This window comes from Ictidomys tridecemlineatus, chromosome 10 (assembly GCF_052094955.1).
Source record: "Ictidomys tridecemlineatus isolate mIctTri1 chromosome 10, mIctTri1.hap1, whole genome shotgun sequence".
Classification (NCBI taxonomy): domain Eukaryota; kingdom Metazoa; phylum Chordata; class Mammalia; order Rodentia; family Sciuridae; genus Ictidomys; species Ictidomys tridecemlineatus.
In genome coordinates, this window is record NC_135486.1 from 135,813,404 (window position 1) to 135,831,229 (window position 17,826).

At 61.0% G+C, this 17,826-nt stretch overlaps 4 protein-coding genes across 26 annotated transcripts in view; 2 read left to right on the forward strand and 2 right to left on the reverse strand.

Annotated features, from left to right (window-relative positions):
* Positions 1-281: 281 nt before the first annotated feature.
* On the reverse strand, positions 282-7,144 carry Rgs11 (regulator of G protein signaling 11). 15 transcript variants are annotated; one of them, XM_040278192.2, is made up of 17 exons: positions 6,905-7,144; positions 6,408-6,504; positions 6,286-6,336; positions 6,108-6,214; positions 5,385-5,436; positions 5,236-5,294; positions 4,827-4,903; positions 4,610-4,691; positions 4,105-4,173; positions 3,062-3,085; positions 2,925-2,986; positions 2,719-2,832; positions 2,513-2,628; positions 2,254-2,341; positions 2,035-2,173; positions 1,248-1,330; positions 282-1,150 (listed from the first exon to the last, which is right to left on the reverse strand). In XM_040278192.2, the coding sequence occupies exons 1-17, from the start codon at positions 7,142-7,144 to the stop codon at positions 1,036-1,038; spliced, it is 1,575 nt and encodes a 524-aa protein (XP_040134126.1). In that variant the 3' UTR covers positions 282-1,035. The 15 variants fall into 15 exon arrangements, with proteins under 15 accessions (XP_040134126.1, XP_040134125.1, XP_077880503.1 ...); XM_040278191.2 differs by having other exon boundaries at positions 3,062-3,091; XM_078024377.1 differs by having other exon boundaries at positions 1,981-2,191; positions 3,062-3,091.
* Positions 5,717-10,872, forward strand: Arhgdig (Rho GDP dissociation inhibitor gamma). 4 transcript variants are annotated; one of them, XM_040278197.2, is made up of 6 exons: positions 5,717-5,866; positions 9,694-9,873; positions 9,956-10,039; positions 10,221-10,297; positions 10,378-10,441; positions 10,521-10,872. In XM_040278197.2, the coding sequence occupies exons 3-6, from the start codon at positions 10,027-10,029 to the stop codon at positions 10,718-10,720; spliced, it is 354 nt and encodes a 117-aa protein (XP_040134131.1). In that variant the 5' UTR covers positions 5,717-5,866; positions 9,694-9,873; positions 9,956-10,026; the 3' UTR covers positions 10,721-10,872. The 4 variants fall into 4 exon arrangements, with proteins under 4 accessions (XP_040134131.1, XP_021581080.1, XP_021581079.1 ...); XM_021725405.3 differs by lacking the exon at positions 5,717-5,866 and adding an exon at positions 7,025-7,164; XM_021725404.2 differs by lacking the exon at positions 5,717-5,866 and adding an exon at positions 8,802-8,995 and having other exon boundaries at positions 10,221-10,279.
* Pdia2 (protein disulfide isomerase family A member 2) lies at positions 10,854-13,985 on the forward strand. 4 transcript variants are annotated; one of them, XM_005323898.4, is made up of 11 exons: positions 10,854-11,223; positions 11,804-12,010; positions 12,079-12,212; positions 12,289-12,426; positions 12,493-12,609; positions 12,681-12,806; positions 12,875-13,072; positions 13,169-13,289; positions 13,362-13,543; positions 13,644-13,742; positions 13,857-13,985. In XM_005323898.4, the coding sequence occupies exons 1-11, from the start codon at positions 10,854-10,856 to the stop codon at positions 13,899-13,901; spliced, it is 1,737 nt and encodes a 578-aa protein (XP_005323955.2). In that variant the 3' UTR covers positions 13,902-13,985. The 4 variants fall into 4 exon arrangements, with proteins under 4 accessions (XP_005323955.2, XP_040134112.1, XP_021581072.2 ...); XM_040278178.2 differs by having other exon boundaries at positions 12,875-13,289; XM_021725397.3 differs by having other exon boundaries at positions 11,017-12,010.
* Positions 13,986-14,181: 196 nt separating this feature from the next.
* Positions 14,182-17,826, reverse strand: part of Axin1 (axin 1) — a 38,564-nt gene continuing 34,919 nt past the window's right edge. Inside the window, exons 9-11 of one of the 3 annotated variants that reach the window (XM_078024364.1) lie at positions 16,877-16,984; positions 15,430-15,597; positions 14,182-14,869 (exon numbers count right to left, since the gene is read on the reverse strand). In XM_078024364.1, the coding sequence (XP_077880490.1) occupies positions 14,743-14,869; positions 15,430-15,597; positions 16,877-16,984 (403 nt within the window). In that variant the 3' untranslated portion in view covers positions 14,182-14,742. Of the gene's footprint in view, positions 14,870-15,429; positions 15,598-16,876; positions 16,985-17,586; positions 17,788-17,826 lie in introns of those variants that run through there. The other 2 variants (XM_078024365.1, XM_078024366.1) reach the window with 2 other exon arrangements.

A 17,826-nucleotide genomic window follows, 5' to 3' on the forward strand; every position in this document is an offset into this window, starting at 1 on the left:
CTGCCCAGAAGGTGCTGTGTTAATGCCAGGAGCCCCTCCTATGAGCGCTTCCTTGGCAGTTTCCTCTTTTGGCCAGCATCCTCACAGGCCCCTGCTCACCTTGGGCTGCCAGAGCACAGACTGTACCCTCCACCTCCCCAAGTCTCAGCGCAGCCTGGAGCCTGAGAGTCTGGGGCAGAGAGACTCACATTGAGGGAGGTCACCTTTACACCTGAGCCATGCCCACTGACCTTTGCCTTGTGGCCAGCTCACACACACATGCCTCACGTGCTTACACCATGTGCATTCACCAGCACATGACCAGCGCAGGGCTGAGGTCCTTTTATTTCTGCACCAGAGTGGATGGGAAAAGGATGTGGGTCAGCCCTGTGGGTGGGTGGCACCTTAAAAGGAACTAGCCCATGCCTTTAGCCTAGGTCCGGGGAAGCAGGGTACCCTCACCAGAGAGGGAATAACACCAGTAGCCCAAAGGAAGGTTTAGATGGGAAGAATGGACACTGGCTGTGCCATCCTGTCAAAGACCTGCCCTGAGGGAACTGGGAGGCTCCTGGTCAGAGTGACAGCATGGAGTCATCTGTTGAACCTGGGGCGGGTGCCATGGGCAGCACACGAGAGTAGGTGGAAGAGGCTGGAATGGTCTCAGCAGGATTAGGGTCATAGGGTGGGGGAGCTGTGCCTGGGCAGAGTGGAGGACCCAAAAGCCTGCTTTTTCTCATGACAGGTGTCCTGTTGTGCCAGCTGTCTTAGTGTTCTCTGGTGGGGAAGGGCACCCAGTGCTGAGCTGAAGGCTACAGAATGCCAGGGGCTCCACATGGCCTCCTCTTTCTCTGGGAACAAGTCCTTTCCTGGCCAAGCATGGCCAGTGAGATCCCTCCCCAGGACCAGTCCCTTCTGGGCAGGAGATGTCATGTCTGAGGGAAAGGAGAAGTTGGAGAAAGGCTGGCAAGGCTGGGCCCTCTGGACTCAGGTTGAGTGCCACGGGGTGCAGGAGAGGGTGGCCACCATCACAGGTGTCGCTGGCAGGGGGTGAGCCTCCTAGCTCTCCTCGTCACCACCTGCAGCGCTTCCAGCTGCTGAGGGCTCCCCAGAGGTGGGCGGCAGAGCAGGGCTGGGGCTCGAGAGCCGAGGCTTCCGCATGAATGGGAATACCCTGTGGCAAGAAGAGGCCAGACAAGTGGCAGGAAGGCCCTGTCTCCTCCCTGCAGGGCCCTCACCACTCAGTGGGCACAGGGACTGCCTAGGCTCACCGTCTCTTTGTTTCCAGTGGAATCACAGCTTCTGCCAGTAGGCCCTGGTACATGTCAGACTTCATGAACCTTGGGTAGGAGTCCTGCCAGAGACAGCATCCTGGGCTGAGCTGGAGCTCAGGGGACAGCACTTGCCTAGCACGTATGAGGCACTGGGTCCAACCCAGCATTGCTGGGGTCTTGTCCTGCCTACACAGAGGCCTTGACAGGAAAAGGGCTGGCAGCAGCCACCCTGACTTGCCTAGATCAAGGTGGACAGACCTGAGGAGACCTGGCTCCCATCTAGTGGGACCACAATACAACAAAACATAGCCAGGAGCTACAATGCCCACACATATGGAGAGGTAAACCAGGCCAGCCTCAGCATCTCAGCCAGGCCCTGTCTCAAAATAAAAATGAAACCAAACCAAACAACTTCCAAGCCTCACTGACCACCCTTGGCCAATACTGGGGCCCAACTCGTTATTTTTTTAAAAAGTGATAACTAAGGAAGGGTCAAGCATGACTCTGCTGTGGGGTCTGCACACTGGAGAATCACAGCATAGAGTTGTGACATGGAAGCACCAGCCACAGAGGAGTGGGAGGAGACTGGGGGCACACAGGGTAGAAATCGGCACACACAGTAGAGAGCAGGCTGCCCTTTCCCTGACAAGAGGAGCGGGGGAAACACGCCGGCACTAGAGATAATACTTGGGACAAAATCCAAACAGGTAACGTAACAAAAGCAACCAACATTGTGATGAGCCCCATGAGATTGGGTGGGGACACAAGCCCAGATGGGGCCCACCTTCTTCATGAGCATGTAGATGTGCAGTTGTGCATCGTCCAGGACGTAGCGATGGGGCTGATGCAGCCCCTCCAGTGTTCTCTCCATTGTCCGGCTGTCGATGTTGACCCAGTGGGCAGCGCCTGGGGCCAGGAACTGCCTGGGACGGAGATAGCATCTGGGAGTCCAGGCTGGACATGCCCACACACTGGCCAGCCAGTACTACTCCACCACACTCACTGGTACACAGTGTCCACCAGAGTGGGGATCTGGGCCTGCCCTCCAAAGCGCAGCTCCTCACACGCCTCCCAGAAGCTGAGGTTTTCCGCTATGGGCCAGGAGAGCCAAGTCAGAGATCCTACCCAGGGGTAGCCAAGATGGGGATCCAAGGCCTCTTGGGACAGGAGGATCCCGAGCTGGCCGGCAGCCTGGGAGGAAGGGCCAGCCAGCAGCCTCCCTCAAGCAGCCTGCCATTAGCAAGAAGTATGGGGCTTCTCACCACTGAACTCCTTCTGTAGAAAGTCCATGAAGTGGGCCCGCCCCATGGGGTCATCCAGGAGCTCCCGGAAGCTGAAGCCCCACCGCTCCACACGAAGCTTCGTGGGCATAGCTACCCTGGGAGGAGAGTGGTAGGGCTGAGGGGAAGTGGTGCTTCCAGCCCCCCAAGCTGGAGGCATACCCATGGTCCCACGGCCCCGTGCTCACGTGGGTGCATTCATGGCCCAGTAGGCATCGTCATCTGTGACCCAGGGGTTGCTGGGCAGACATCCTGCCAGGATAGGGTCATGTGGGCCTCGCTGGTGGCTGAATGTCAGGAACCTAGAAGAAGTCCAGGCAGTGCAGAGGGGCCTCAGGGGAAAGCAAGTCCAGAAAGGGGCTGGGCTGGGGGTTTCCTGCCCGCCTGGACTCACGCCTCAAGGCAGATGGAGGACTTCACCCGGGTTCGGCCCAGTGCTTTCCTCGACCACTCTATCTAGGGTGCCAGAACTCTGAATCAGGACCTGGGCTGGAGCATGGACTGCCCAAACCCCCCTCCCCCAGGACCTACCTCTCGCTTGTAGAAGTCCAAGCTCTGTGACTGGAAGGAACAGGTGGCTGCATGACCAGCAGGTTTCCCCTCGGGGAACTGGACACCCACCTGCCCAATGCCCGTAGAGCAGAGCTCCTGCCTCACAATACGTGGCAGAGGAAGGTTCAGCACCGCATCCCTGACTCTTTTAGAGAAAAGCCCCTTCTCCTATCCCTAAACCTGGAAGACCTCTGGGAGCCTTTAGTCTGGAGATTTCTAGAATGTTCCATAGTACCTTCAGGTGTTCCGAGCGGCCTTGATGTCCCCAGTTATGTTTTAACTTGTCATATTTTCAGAGGTATTTAAAGTATTCTTTTAAACAACACATACATACGTGAGAAGTCCTTGTACTGGCATCACATTGGGGAACTCAACTCTATCTCAGAAACCTGGGGCCTCACAGCACCCCAGGTCCAGCAGGATGGCTGACCCAGGCTCCCTATGCTCCACAACCAGCACAAGGTATGGCGCTGGATATGTGTACTTCAGACTCTAGCTTGCCCCAGCTCTTTGACTGCCTTTACTCAGGAAGAGTTAGGGTGCTGAGATAAGCAGTTTCCATCAGCAAGAGGACACAAATCTTTCTGGACTCTGGTTTTGGTAAGAGTAGTTGCCTGTCCAGGGCCTGATTTCTGTGGTTTGCAGGCCACAGAGGCCCCAAAGGGAAGTGGAATGGTCCAGGTGCAGGCCATAGCCCTGCTTGCCACCCTCCCACTTCCCTGTCACAGTCCTGGTCTGGGGGAGAGCCCTCCCCTCTCCTCCCCCAGGGCCACTTCACTTACTTGCACCCAGGCAGCAGGTGGGAAGAGAGAGCACAAGAGTTAGGAGGGGGCTTATACCAGAAGTAGAGTAGGGCCCTTGGAGTGGCACATCAGGGACATTTGTGTGGACTAAAGGACAGAAGGGGGACAGGAGGATGGAGCACAGCCCAAGCTGTCCCATGGTGGGTGGTGGGATGAGCCATGGGCAGGTAGGCCAGGGCAGGTGTGTGTGCCAGGACAGGTGTATGTGCAGACGCTTACCATCTGCACCTGATTGGCATTGTTGGAGCCCCTCTCTGGGCCCTGCTCCAGCACATTGGGGACCCCAGGCTGCAAGAAAGAAGGTAAGCTGGGGTGTTAGGTCCCTACCCCTAGGGACCCCAATTCTGAAGCTCTTCATCTTCACCTGCTGGACCTGAGTCTGGGGAAGGCCGGGTCCCAGGTAGCACCCCAAAGCTCAGTTCTGTTGTAGCTCCTCCTGGCCCCCACAAAGGCCTCAGTCCCCCAAGGTTCCCCTATAGCCCTCAGACCAGGAGAGGATCTGACTGGTCCTGTGGTCTGGGGGTGCATGCAGCCACAGTCCTGAGTTTGTCACCTCTGGGTTCTCAACTGAATCACAGAATGACAGCTTCCTGTCACCCACCAGAACCAGGAAGGGCATGTCATTCCTACAGGCTCAAGTCAGAGTTTCAGGAAAGGTTCCAAGGATGCAGGCAGACCCCATGTGTGTCCAACAAACCCACCCCCTCATGTCCCAGGGACTCACCGGGGGTCTGTTCACCAGCCAGTATGTCTGCTCCTGGCATGCAATGACCAGCCTGTCCCCTTTCCTGCGCTGCTTAGCCGCCCTGGAGGAAGGGGGAGGTTAAGCAGAGTCCCCCCTTCGTACTCTGCTCAGGACCTGGAGCCTGGGATGTTTTCTGGTTCTAGGACTGCCAGGCTTGTTGTCACTGGGTGTGGGCATAGACAGGGACAGGGCTCACCGTAGCTGTTCCCGAGCCTGCATCACTACCAGGTCCCAGGTGTGGTTGATCTTCTTATGCAACTGGTCATAGTGCTCCTGGGGACATGAGGTCTCTAGTGGGTGACCCCTTGCATACCCAGTTCTGGGACATGGACCCCACCTCTTCAGTGAGAGTGAGGGAGTGAGTGATGTGTGTGTGTGTGAGATCTTTCCACCTGGAATGGAGGCCAGCCCTCCCCTGAGGCCCTGTGCAGGGGCTGTCTCTCTGGCTCTGGGAGCATTTAGCTGCCCCTTCAGGGTGGGTGGGGTGGGGGCCTACCCAGCAAGAGCAAAGTGGGTATGGACTGTCTCAAAGACTGAGCTGCACACTCTGGGGCAGACTGTGAGGCTTGGGTTCTTCCTGCTAGACTCAGCCTGCTGGGACTCACCTTCTCATGGGTGACCAGGGCTCCCTGCCTTTGTATGTTCTTCTTGGTCAAGTAGATGGCTGGAAAGACAGGGAACAGGCTGCAGAGAGACAAGCTCTGCCCAATCCTGGGAGCTGGCCCGGTGCTAGCCCCAGGTCTTCCACACTCACCATAGTCCAACTCAGCAGCTGGCCACAGAGTGCTGGTCCAGAAGTAGGGAGTCTAGCCATGTTGTGGGGTAACGATGTAAGGCACCTCCTGAGCCCTTCCACCCATATACTGCCCTCACCCTCACAGCTCCTGTCCAGGAGACCACTGGCCATCTGCCCACCTCCTAGAGCTTAGTGGACCACTCTCCATTCTTACCACTTGAACTGAGTCCACTCATGCTTTAGGGTTTTGCGCACAGATTGCCTCCCCCGGCCTGATACGGTAGGGGTGGGGGCCTGCCCAAGTCCCGGATGTAGTCACATCCGAGCTTAGTGTTGTCTGATTCTTGGATGTGATTGGGAAGGGCAGGAAGGGGGCTCCATCATGTTTGAATAACATGTTGAGGTGCAGGTATCCTATCTTCACCCCCAACACAGCCTCCTTCTTCAGGGGTGGAGGCTTAAGGACATCCCCTGCAGGCAGCTGGCAGAGTTCTCTGCAGGTAATGCCTTTTTATGGGGGTCTTGGAGTGGCTCCAGGAAACTGAAACCCCCACCCCTTAACTTGGTCATTATCACAGGGGCACTTCCAATCCTAGCCTCCTGGGGAGGGGGCGGTGAATCGCCAGCGGTGATTTCACCACACCCCCCTCCAGCGCTAGCAGGCCCGCCCTCCCGAGTCCCCTCCCGAGTCCCCCTGACAGGCGGCGGGGCAGGCAGGGTCGCTCGGGCGCAAGGCCTGACCTGGAACCTGTAGGGCGTCTCGTCCGGCCGGAGCGCCAGGCTGCGGGGCTCGCGCAGCGGGTATATGTAGCCGTGCTGCGCCAGCAGGCTGCCCAGGTGTAGAGCCTCTGGGGGTGGGGGGTGAGTGAGTGCTCCTCCCGGCCCGCCCTCCCCAGCCCCTGGGCTGGCCGACCCTCACCCTCCTCCGAGATGCACAACTTCCGGACCAGCCACTCCACGACGTCGCTGCCTGCACGGGAGAGGCTGGGTGGGCGCAGGCCTGGCTCCCTGCTCCCCCCCAGGGCCCTCACCGCGCCTCACCCGTCACCGCGTGCGGGATGACAGTGATGAGCAGACGCTGGCTTCGCGTCCGCACGCCCTGGTCAGGGTCCTGCATCCTCACAACCATCCGCTCCATCTGGGCGAGGGAGCCGTGAGGGGCGTCTCGGCGGCGCCCCCGGACCCGGCTCCTAGAGCCGGCGAGGCCAGCCCCTGCGCGTCCCCCATCCCCCGCGTCCCCCATCCCCCGCGCCCCCCGGACCCTAGGGGCTGGAAGGCCCACCTTGCGGAGGTGCGGCCTCTGCGCGCGGGGGCGCCCGCCGCGGGGCGCTGGGCTAGCGGCCATGCCTAAGCGGTGGACGTCCGAGCGGCCCCGCCCCTCCCGCCTGGGTTAACCCTTGGGGCCTCGGGCAGAGGCCGGCCGCCCAGCCTGTGTTGGAGGGCCTGCAGCGCAGGGCAGTGACAAGAGCGACAGGGACCCAGGGATGCCCTCCCAGGTCTGGCCTGGCCTGAGCCTGGGGAGGTGGGGCGAGGCGCACCTTCCACGGGACGAGGGGGCCCAGAGGGCGTGGACTCGGACCTGGAGCGGAACCAGCAAATAGAGGCTCACCAGGGGAGGGCCCGAGAGGAACAAGGGTTCCGGGTCTGCGGTAGTCCCAGGCTGCCAGTGTGTGTCCCCCAGGGCGGAGGGGACCGGCAGCAGTCACTGCTGTGAGGTCAGAAGAGTCTCTGACAGCCTGAGGAGTGTTTCTCTGCAAACCACGGCACCCACCGCACATGACCTGTGTGGGTGCCACAGGTTGGTGTGACCCTGACCATGATCATGAGCTGGTCCCCGTGGTTCCCAGCACTGTGGGAGCTGTGATGGCTTTTCCCTGTGTCAGAGTGGTCCTGTGGTTGAGGTTGCTGGGAGTGTGTGACACCGTGGGTTCCTGAACAGGGATCCTTAGAGACTGGGGAGAAGAGTGGGGAATGGCCACATCCCCTTAACTACACAGGGGATTGGGTGGGACAGCAGGTGAACAGGCAGAGATCCTAGCCAGGGTGCCCTGGAAATATAGAAAGGGGTTTACTGGAGAAGGGAGGTCTCAACACCTCCTACCCAGATTCACCCAGATTCCCAGGGTCCAGGCACTTTCTGTCCCTTCTCCAGCAGCTTGGCCATCCCCTCCTGAGATATGCCCAGGCCCTCCAGGCCCCATTAGGAAGCCCTTTATAAGAAGTAGAAATGCTATGTTATATTTATCCTCCCTGTGCCAGAGGTCAGATGGAGGGAGGTGGGTAGGGCGGCCTTGGGCCAGGAGCATCCAAACATGGCCACCTGAATCCATTACCAGTGCTGGCAGTGCAGGTCCAGAATGACATGGGGCATGGAGCTAGGGGCTGGAGGGGGCACCTTCATAGGCAGGAACTCTTCCTCTTAGATCCCAGGTCACCCATTCCCCACTCCCATACACACTGTATGTGGGCGGGGGACAGGGTGGGGTGTGTGTCAGGCTGGCTTTGAGAGTGAGTGAACATCTGGATGCTATAGGCCACCAGCAGCTGGAGCTGTCCCCTGGAGACAAGTGACCTAATACTTCCAGTCCTTCAGAAAAGGGCAGCAGGGGTGGGTCTCCAGGGCCCCTTTGCAGGATTCTGTTTTGGAAAGACTGGCCAGGTGAAGACCCAGCCAGAGTGCACAGAGGGCTGGCCTCTTGCTCAGACAGTGGGGCTCTGGTCTGATTCCTGGGTGTCCCCAGAAATGGGGATGGGGTAGAGGTGTCTAAGAAAGGGGGCTCAATCTGGTGTTGGGCAACCCCCTTTATTCAGACTCAGCCTTTGGTCTGTCTCCTGCTGAGGGTCTGCTCACCCCTCACCTGCCCTGGCTGACCCCCAACACCCATCCACAGCTCTCAGGTGTCAAGAAACCCTGGCTTCCCCCTCATCTCGCCTTCTATTTTCTTCATGGTTCTCTCCCAGAGGGCAGGACCTCCCGAATTATCTGGGTCCCCAGGCCCCTACAGATAAAAACCAGCCCTGCGGGCACATCCTTTAGTGTTTGTGGCCTAGACTGAGCTTCAGGGTGCTCAGACCAGCCTGCCGAGGTCCCCTTAGGCTGCGTGCCAGCCCCTGCCCCAAGTTAGGTGGCCCCGGGAGTCCCCGCTGCCCAGAAGCTGCGCGGGGGCGGAGGGGAGGGGCGGCGGAGGGCTGCTGGGCCCAGGTGTGGCCTGGCCGCCTGCAGCTAATGAGAGCCGGGGGACACAGAGGGGAGGGGGAACGCACCTGCTGCACTTCCCCAGCCCCGCCCGAGGGCTCGGGGGAGACCCCGGCTCCTGCGGGCGCCGCAGGGCGGGGCGGGCCGCGGCGGCGGCGGCGGGGACGGCCGGGTGCCGGCGCCGTGCGGGCGACACGCGCGTCTCTGCGGGCTGCGCGGGGTCCGCGGAGCGGCTGGGGGCGCGCGGCGCGGGCGCGGCGCTGGGCGCGGGGGGCGCTCCCGGCCGGGATGAGCTCACCGCAGTCGCGCCGGGGCTGAGCCGAGCCGGGCGGCGGCTCCGCGTTCGGGCCGCGCGCCACCATGCTGGGCCTGGACGCGTGCGAGCTGGGGGCGCAGCTGCTGGAACTGCTCCGGCTGGCGCTTTGCGCCCGAGGTGAGCGGCTGGCCGGCCGGGTGGCGGCCACGTGGGCGGTGGGCCTTCCCGGCGGCAACTTTGGGGGCGCGTGGGGACCTCCTGGCGTTGCCCCGGCCTGACTCCAGCGGGGGTGGGGGCTTGATTCCCAGCGACCAGCAAGGGGAAGGAAGCCTAGGGTCGCGCGCGTGTGAAGTCAGGGAGGCACAGGTCTCTCCCCTAGGTGGGGCTGGGGCTCCAGAGAACCCTAGTCTGGAGGCTCCATGGGTGGGGGCTAGAGCATTATGGGAAGGGCCCAGAGGTAGGGACCCCCTGGAGGGCCCCGGGGCCACCACTCTAGCAGTAGTCCCAGCCCCGTGGTTCCACACTTGGGGTCATCATTCCTCTACGTTTGGCCTCAGAGTCAGGGAGGGCCCCTAGATGGACATCTGGCCAGAAGCAAGTTGGCGCCCCAAGGATGCCCCTTGGCCAGGTGCCTTGGGAGCCTCCTCCAGCCACCAGGGCTCTTGTGGGAGAGGCAGGTGGGATGCTGCCTATGCCCTGGGAGCCCTCTCACTGCTCTCCCTGGTTCACCCTCCCTCTGAGCTCCACCACCTGCCTCCTTCCTAGTCCTTTGGGCAGTGGGAGGCACAGCTGGCCAGGTGGGGGTGCTCCAGCAGGGTGCTCCAGTGCCAGGGTCAGCTGGGGGCAGCACCTCATATGCCTTCTCCAACTCCCAGTTCTCCTGGCTGACAAGGAGGGGGGGCCAACACCACTGGAGGAGGCACTGGACGACGCTGTGCCAGAGTATCAGGCACCTGGGAAGAAGAGCGCCCTGGAGATCCGGCAGCTGGACCCTGAGGACGAGAGCCTCACCCAGTACAAGAGAGCACTGCTGGGAACTCTGCCACCTGTAGTGGGTATGGGCTTGGAACCTGGGCCTAGAGGGCTGTGCCTGGGTGGGGAGCAGCAGGGCATGCTATGGACATTGCTCCTCCTCAGATCCCAGCCTGCCTAACGTGCAGGTGACCAGGCTGACGCTGATTTCGGAGCAAGCTCCAGGGCCCATCACCATGGACCTCACAGGTAATGCCACTGCAGACCACCACCATTTGTCTCTGGAGCAGAGACCTCTTAGGACCCCTGTGCCCCATCCCAAGTCCCTGGGCCCATCCTGAAACCCTGAGGGCACCACACCCCACGTGGGGCTCCTGAGGCAGGATGAGCCCACCCTGGAGTTAGAGCTTACCTGCCATTTCCCTCCCAGGGGACCTGGCTGCGCTGAAAAGCCAGGCGTTCATCCTGAAGGAGGGTGTTGATTACCAGGTGAAGGTTACCTTCAAGGTGAGGGCAGCTGCGGTGGGGGGCACCGGCCGGCCAGTGCCCTGTCCCCAGAGGAACCTTTAACGCCGTCTGTCCCACAGGTCAACAAGGACATCGTCAGTGGCCTCAAGTGTGTGCACCACACCTTCCGCAGGGGCCTGCGCGGTGAGGGCAGTGTGGAGGGCCGGGTGGGGGTGAGTTGGGGCAGGTGGAGGGCAGCCCTGACATCCTGTCCCTCTCTCAGTGGACAGGGCTGTCTACATGGTAGGCAGTTATGGCCCCAGGGCTCAGGAGTACGAGTTCGTGACTCCAGTGGAGGAGGCTCCGAGGGGCGCACTGGTGCGGGGCCCCTACGTTGTCAGGTCCCTTTTCACAGACGACGACAAGACAGCCCATCTGTCCTGGGAGTGGGGCCTCCGCGTCTGCCAGGACTGGAAGGGCTGAATCCTGGCTCTGGCCCTTGTTCCCACCTCTGTCCACTGCTGCAAGGGACCCCAAGCTTTCCCTGGCCCCTGGTCAGTGACCAGACCCTGCCCTCTCTCCGTCCTGCATCCCGCCTGGCGCTGTGCCCCATTAAATGTCGTCTCGCTGCCCTCCGTGTGGCCTCTTTCTGCCTCCCCCTCCCTCAAGGGGGTGCTCTCAAGCTTTATCGTCCCTGAGAAAGGGCCCAGGTGCTACGTGGCAATTGCTGCTTGGTCCCCAGTCCCCTTATCTACCCCAGCCTCCGGGGCCCGGCACTGCCATGGACGGCCAGCTTCTGCCTGTGCTGCTGCTGTTCCTGCTGGGGGCCTCAGGCCTACAGGGACAGGGACCTGAGAGACCCTCAGAGGATCTCCTGGAGGAGACCCCTGGGGAGGAGGTCCCCAAGGAGGATGGGGTCTTGGTGTTGGACCACCACACCCTGGGCCTGGCCCTGCAGGAGTACCCAGCCCTGCTGGTGGAGTTCTGTGAGTGTTTGGGCCAGTGGGTGGGGGGCCACAGGGACTACCCAGGGTCTCCAGCCCCAGCCCTGTGGACTAGGGGATCTTCCCAGAGGCACTGTGCCCAGCACTCCAGCTTCCTAGGAGCACCCTAGGGCAGGGAGCTCTGGGATGGAGTGTGGAGGGGTGGTGGTTATGCGGGGAGGCCCAGGGGACATGAGAACACCCTGTTTGGCCATCTGTGCCCTCAGGCTGATGTCCTGCCGCAGGGCCACTTCTCCAAGCTGCTGGTGTGGGTCTTTCTGCAGGCTCTCTACAGAAGCATGGGGATCTGGGTCTGTAGACACCCTAGTAAATAAATGTCAAATCTGTCCGCGGCAGCCTCAGGAGGCAGCCATGTGTGTCCCAGGAACCCCAGCCACACCTTGTTGTCCCTTGTGCCCCAAGCTTGGGGGCCTGGAGAATCTGACTCCTGATCTCAGCCCTGCCATGGCCCAGGCTTGGGTGGGGTCTAAGGAGAGTGTGCACAGCACACCCCTGCTCCCTCAGGATCTGCAGGGAGGGGCTGTGGCTGTGCAGGCCTGGCACTCATGGCCTCATCCCCCAGTCGCCCCGTGGTGTGGGCACTGCAAGGCGCTGGCCCCTGAATACAGCAAGGCGGCTGCCTTGCTAGCAGCTGAGTCGGTCACGGCCACGCTAGCCAAGGTGGATGGGCCTGCAGAGCAGGAGCTGACGGAGGAGTTTGGTGTGACAGGGTACCCCACGCTCAAGTTCTTCCGTGATGGGAATCGGACGCACCCCGAGGAATACACAGGTGTGGGGTAGGCACAGCCTGGGGTGGGGTGGGCTGGGGCCTGCGTAGACTGAGGGCACACTCCACAGGCCCCCGGGAGGCCAAGGGCATCGTTGAGTGGCTAAAGCGGCGGGTGGGGTCCAGTGCCACCCGGCTGGAGGATGAAGAGAGTGCACAGGCACTGATGGACGCTGGGGACGTGGTTGTCATCGGCTTCTTCCAGGTAGGCTGGGCTGGGGGCCAGGCCATGGGGGCAGCAGTAGTGGTACCTGCCAGCCTCACAAGAGCTGGGCCTGTAGGACTTGGAGGATGAGGATGTGGCCACCTTCCTGGCCCTGGCCCGCGATGCCCTGGACATGACATTTGGCTTCACTGACCAGCCAAAGCTGTTTCAGAAGTTTGGCCTCACCAAGGACACTGTGGTCCTCTTCAAGAAGGTGAGTTGCGCTGAGGCAGGGATCAGGGCTAGGGCTATGGCCCTAGGTGACCCTCCTGGTGTCTAGTTCGATGAAGGACGGGCCGATTTCCCAGTGGACGAGGAGCTGGGTCTGGACCTGGGGGACCTGTCCCGCTTCCTCATCACACACAGCATGCTCCTGGTGACGGAGTTCAGCAACCAGGTGAGCTCAGCTGCCTGGGGGTGCAGAGCTGGCTGGATGGGCCCTGGGAGTCACAGGAAACCATTCCACAGACCTCCCGGAGGATCTTCGGCGCCAGAATCCTCAACCACCTGCTGCTGTTTGTCAACCAGACGCTGGCTTCACATAGGGAGCTCCTGGAGGGCTTCCGGGAGGCGGCTCCCCCACTCAGGGGGCAGGTACTGGGGGACCAGGAGGAAGGGGTGACACGGTGGCAAGATGCCCAGCATGGACTCTCTGCTGGCAGGTGCTGTTTGTGGTGGTGGATGTGGATGCCAGCAATGACCATGTACTGCAGTACTTTGGTCTCAAGGCTGAGGAGGCCCCCACCCTGCGCTTGGTTAACATTGAGACCACTAAGAAGTATGCACCCCCTGGCGGGGGGCCTATCACTTCAGCCTCTGTGGCAGCCTTCTGCCAGATGGTCTTCAGTGGGAAACTCAAGGTGAGCTGGCTAGCGCCACAGGGTGGGGCAGGGAGGGCACAGCCACTCCTGGGGTCCTTCCCCACACAACACCAGAGCTCCTGGCCTGGCCCACAGCCCTACCTGCTAAGCCAAGAGGTCCCCCCTGACTGGGACCAGCGGCCCGTCAAGACCCTTGTGGGCAAGAATTTTGAGCAGGTGGCTTTCGACGAAACCAAGAATGTCTTTGTCAAGTTCTGTGAGTACTGAGGCTGGTGGGTGGGTGGGTGGGTATGCAGGGACCCAGCTAACCAAGTATGACACCTCACAGATGCCCCATGGTGCAGCCACTGCAAGGAGATGGCCCCAGCCTGGGAGGCACTAGCTGAGAAGTACAGGGACCACGAAGACATCATCATTGCCGAGCTGGACGCTACGGCTAATGAGCTCGAGGCCTTCACTGTGTCTGGCTTCCCCAGGCTCCTGTACTTCCCCGCAGGGCGGGATCGGAAGGTGAGGTACTAGGGCTGGGGCTGGGGCAGCCAGGCCTGGCTCCGGGCTGACGCAGGTGGGCTGTAGCAGGAAGCGCCTTTAGCTTCCCACTCTTCCCCAGATGATGGAATACAAGGGCAACAGGGACCTGGAGAGCTTTTCCAAGTTCCTGGACAGTGGGGGTGAGCTGCCAGCAGAGGCACCCACAGCCCCCTTCCAGGTATGCACCCCATCCAGGGTTCTAAGCCCTGGGCAGGTCACCTCCAGGCGGGGCTGGCAGGACTTGGGGTGGACTGAGGGCAGAGCTGAGCTGGGCTTCTGTGACCCTTTCTAGGAGCCACTAGCCAATTCCAGTGTGGGGCCCCGGGAGGAGCTGTAGCCACCACATCACTGCCAACTGTAAGTGGCAGGTGATCCTGGCTGGAGAAGCTGTGCTCCGTGAATAAAGAGCTTTGCACCTGGACTGAGTGTGTGGTTCCTGGCAAGGCTGGCAGCATGGCCGTGGCCAGCCTCAGCCTCCTGGGCCCGCTGCACCATGTAGGACCTTTCTGCAGCCATTACCTGGAGTGCCCCCCTCCACCATGACCTTCACTGATGGGTCTGAGGATGGCAGGGCTCAGCTGGGCCCATCAGCTGTAGTCAGTCACTCCACAGCCAAGGCAGCTCCAAAAACTTTTATTTCATTACTATCCAAGTACCTTGAAAAGATCATTGTACAAGTCATTGCATGGAAAATGGCTGGGTCAGCCCCCTGCTGGCCCTGGCCTGATAAATGTACATATTTACATGGGCCCTTAGAAAGGAGGGTCCCTACCCGCTGAGCTGGCAGCCAGAGACAGGCCCCACAGTGCTCATTGCGGGATTCACACAGTGACAGGCGAGAGAGGGCATGTTGAAGGCACTCAGTGACAGGTACAATCTGCAGGGGCCCCTGCACCCAGCCTGGGCCTGACCGGGTGCCGGGGCAAGTCCAGGGGGAGCAGTGACACTGGCGTTCAGGACCAGTGAGGCCTGCGGGTTGCGAGGTGGACAGCAGGGGCTGCTGGGGTCTCCTGCAGCTCCAGGCAGGTAGCCTGGCTCGGGGACTCTGCTATTGCTGTGGTGGGCCTCCCTCTCCTGGGCAGGACAGACCAGCCTTGGGACTGCTCTGAGGTACCAAGGGCACTGCTGGGTACTCCCCGCGACCCCAGGCTCCGAAGCTGTGCTGTGCTGGCCTCATGTCAGTCCACCTTCTCCACCTTGCCGATGATCTTCTCCTCAAAGATGGGCAGGACAGCCGCGTCCTCTCGAACCTCCTCAAACACCACCCCGCAGTCGAACTCGTCGCTCACCTTCTTGAAGTAGTACCTGGGGATGGGGCCGCAGCCAGTGAGAGGGATTTCTCCCAGAGCCCACAAGTTGCGTCCACCTGCGGCCATATGGTGCAGTGACCACTGAGGTGCTGCCAGCTCCCTGCCTGCTGGGAAGTGTCCAGAGCCCCTGGGAGCCCTGGTCTGGCCCAGGTGCTGTGATGAGGAGCAGGTGGGCGTGGAGAGCTGGGCTCTTCCCATAGCCACTCAGTGACAGAGACTGACCTGGCAGCCTCCACCCAACTCTGAGGTTGGCCTTCAGGGCCTTCTCCACCCTCTGCCCTTCTCAGGGATCCGGAGGCCTCAGCAGGAGGAGCTGAATTGTGAGGCTGGAGCCCAGGTCAACCCAGCACATACACCGACCTGTTTGGGCCTGTTCCCCCACCTTTAGACACAGACCTGATGCTACCCACTCCCCCACCTGCCCAGTATGGAGCAGCAGGCAACACCCAGGACTGGGATCAGTAGGCTGAGGGTGCAGACGAGGGCAGGAGGAGGTGGGAAAGCAGCTCTTCCTGCACAGCGGCACCTCACTAAGGCCCCAGATTCTCTTCTTACCTGTAGCTGCCCTTCTTGGTCAGCAAGTCCTTGAACTGGCCCAGGGTGACTGTGCGGCCCCGCACCAGGGTCCGGTAGGGAATGGGCTCCCCGCAGAAGTAGTAGGCCACAACGATGCTGTCGCAGGGCTGGGCACTTCCGCTGCCCGCCCTCCGCTGAGCCCTCGTCCTGCAGGAGAGAGTAGCAGCTACTGGGCCTGCTGGTGCCTGCTCAGGGCAGCTGGGGCCCTCGCTCAGCAACTCCACACCTGCAAAGACCCTGCCCACATGGAAGTCACCCTGGCCAGTCCTCAGTGGCCTACCAGGACAGGTCCTGCTGCCTGGTGGGAGGTAGTGCCCACCACATGAAGTAGGCACGCGGCTTCTTGCCATAGCCAGGCAGAGCACTTGCTGTCCCCACAACCAGGTGGCCACTCCCTAGTACCCAACTAATACCTAAGTTCTGAAGCTCTTGAAATATCCGAAGGGCCAGGACAGGGCAATCAGACCTCAAAGCAAAAGTTCCCACTGGCTACAGCTGGCCAAACCTCCAGGGCCGATGAGGCCAATACAATATCCTGCCCAGAAGGAGGTGGGCCCTTTCCTGGCAGGTGCCACATGGCTGCTAGATCTGGGAAGGCAGGTCATGACCCTGTGCTCCCAGAAGCTGCTCAGGCACAACAAGGCCTGGCCTCGGGTCCCTGAGCTGGGCACACCAGAAGCTTCCAGAGCCAATCTCATGGCAGGAAGGCAACAATGGGCACTTGTCTCCCTGCCCCCAGGTGAACGGGCCACCTTGGCAGTGTAACTCTTTTGCACACCAAGCTCCCAGGCACCTGTGTTTCTAGACTTTCCCTCAGTACTGTACTCTCAGAGCTCATGGAGGCCATTAGAGAAGTGCCACCGCAATGGACATGCTTCTCCAGGGACAGGAGGAGCAGGTGAGGCATGCTCTGGAGCGGGGGCTCTGCAGTCCCTTGTTTACACAGTGGATCCCATCCTTACACCCCTCTTTGGGGTGAGCCCCCTACGCCTGCCTGGAGCAGGAACCAGGAAGGGGGAGGTCGACCATGTCCATGTGCAGCAGGGCAGGTCCTTGTTTCTGGCTCTGGCCAGTCACACTGTCCATGAACCATACCAAGTGAGCCCTGTCTAAAGCCCCTGGTACCATTTCAAGGGCTGTGACCCCATGCACCCCAGCCTGGGCACAGGCAAGCACAAAGTAGGAGGTAGTGCCTATGTGGACAGGCCACGGGCCCAGATGCACCCTGGCCTTCCAGCCTGTCTCCACAGGGCAGCAGTGACTTCCTAGACAGGGATGGGAGAAAAGGTGGGAGCTGGTGCCCCCTTCTCCAGAACTGCCTCAGACATGGTGCCTGGACTCATGCCCAGAACAGTGCTCGACCCGGCAGGAGTGTGCCAGACTGGCTGGGGTAGGTGGCAGTGGAGGACCCTCCAGGCACACGTACTCTGTCTCGGAGAGCTCCAAGTCCGACACGGCTGGCACCACGCTCAGCACAGGTGTGCACGCTGGCCTGACGCAGGTGCGTCCCCGCTGCATAACCGCCTGCACATACCTAGAGAACAACCCGCGTCACTGGGGAGGGGACCACGGCCAGTGCTGCCAGACAGAAGGCCAAGGGCAAGGGGAGGGGAATGTGCTTGTGGGAGGTGGAGGGGACGCCATACCAGGGTGCCTGACTGTTGGGTCTGGAGCACCACGTTTGAAGAGATGCGAGGGCTGGACAGCACTGTAGAGCTGGGCACTCACCCAGGGGTGCACAGCCCCAGGTTTCTGAGTTGAGACATGACTTGGGAGCACTGATCTGGGAGTTAAAGCTATGCTTTGTCCTTAGGGACGACCCTCTGTGTTGTAGAGCCCACCTGCAGCCTCCCCTGAAGCACAGGGGCCCTACTCGGCAATCCGGAGCCCCTGGGGGATCCCTGGTCCTATGAGGGAGACCTGTCCTGGGGTCACAGTGCCCTTCTGCAGGGCCCCATGTCTGGATAGGCTGCTGAACTGCCCTGAGAATGATTTCCACCCTGACCAGCCTGGGCACGGCCAATAAGGCCCAAGGCCACGTCCTTCTCTGCTTTGTTCCGTATATCTAGCTGCTTGCAAAAAGCCCATCCCCTGGACAGACAGATAAACCCAGCAATTCCAGGGTTCTCCCTACACCTGGAGTTGCTGGAGCCACCAGATGGAACCATGGCATGAGAACTGCACCCCAAAATGCACAGCAGAGGCAGCTCCTGCGGATCAGCTGATGTCCCAGGCCAGGAGAAAACCACAGCAGGTGTCTTCCCAGAGCACCCCACCCAGACTAGGGCAGGCTCCAACCAGACATGCATAGGATCTCAGCACCAAGAGGGAACGTCCCTACAAAGAGGAGGAGTGAAGAAGGCTAACAGTAATGTG

Coding starts and splice junctions, on each gene's coding strand:
- Pdia2 (XM_040278177.2), top strand. CDS start 11,368: ATGGAGTGTGGAGGGGTGGTGGTTATGCGGGGAGGCCCAGGGGACATG. Junction 12,011..12,078: donor GCACCCCGAGGAATACACAG/GTGTGGGGTAGG, acceptor CACACTCCACAG/GCCCCCGGGAGGCCAAGGGC. Junction 13,290..13,361: donor GAATGTCTTTGTCAAGTTCT/GTGAGTACTGAG, acceptor GACACCTCACAG/ATGCCCCATGGTGCAGCCAC.
- Rgs11 (XM_040278182.2), bottom strand. CDS start 7,144: ATGTGCGGTGGGTGCCGTGGTTTGCAGAGAAACACTCCTCAGGCTGTC. Junction 2,833..2,924: donor TCCTCCATCTGCCTTGAGGC/GTGAGTCCAGGC, acceptor GACTTCTTCTAG/GTTCCTGACATTCAGCCACC. Junction 2,342..2,512: donor TCTACAGAAGGAGTTCAGTG/GTGAGAAGCCCC, acceptor CCTGGCCCATAG/CGGAAAACCTCAGCTTCTGG.
- Arhgdig (XM_005323666.3), top strand. CDS start 8,923: ATGCTGGGCCTGGACGCGTGCGAGCTGGGGGCGCAGCTGCTGGAACTG. Junction 9,874..9,955: donor AACTCTGCCACCTGTAGTGG/GTATGGGCTTGG, acceptor GCTCCTCCTCAG/ATCCCAGCCTGCCTAACGTG. Junction 10,298..10,377: donor AGGTGAAGGTTACCTTCAAG/GTGAGGGCAGCT, acceptor TCTGTCCCACAG/GTCAACAAGGACATCGTCAG.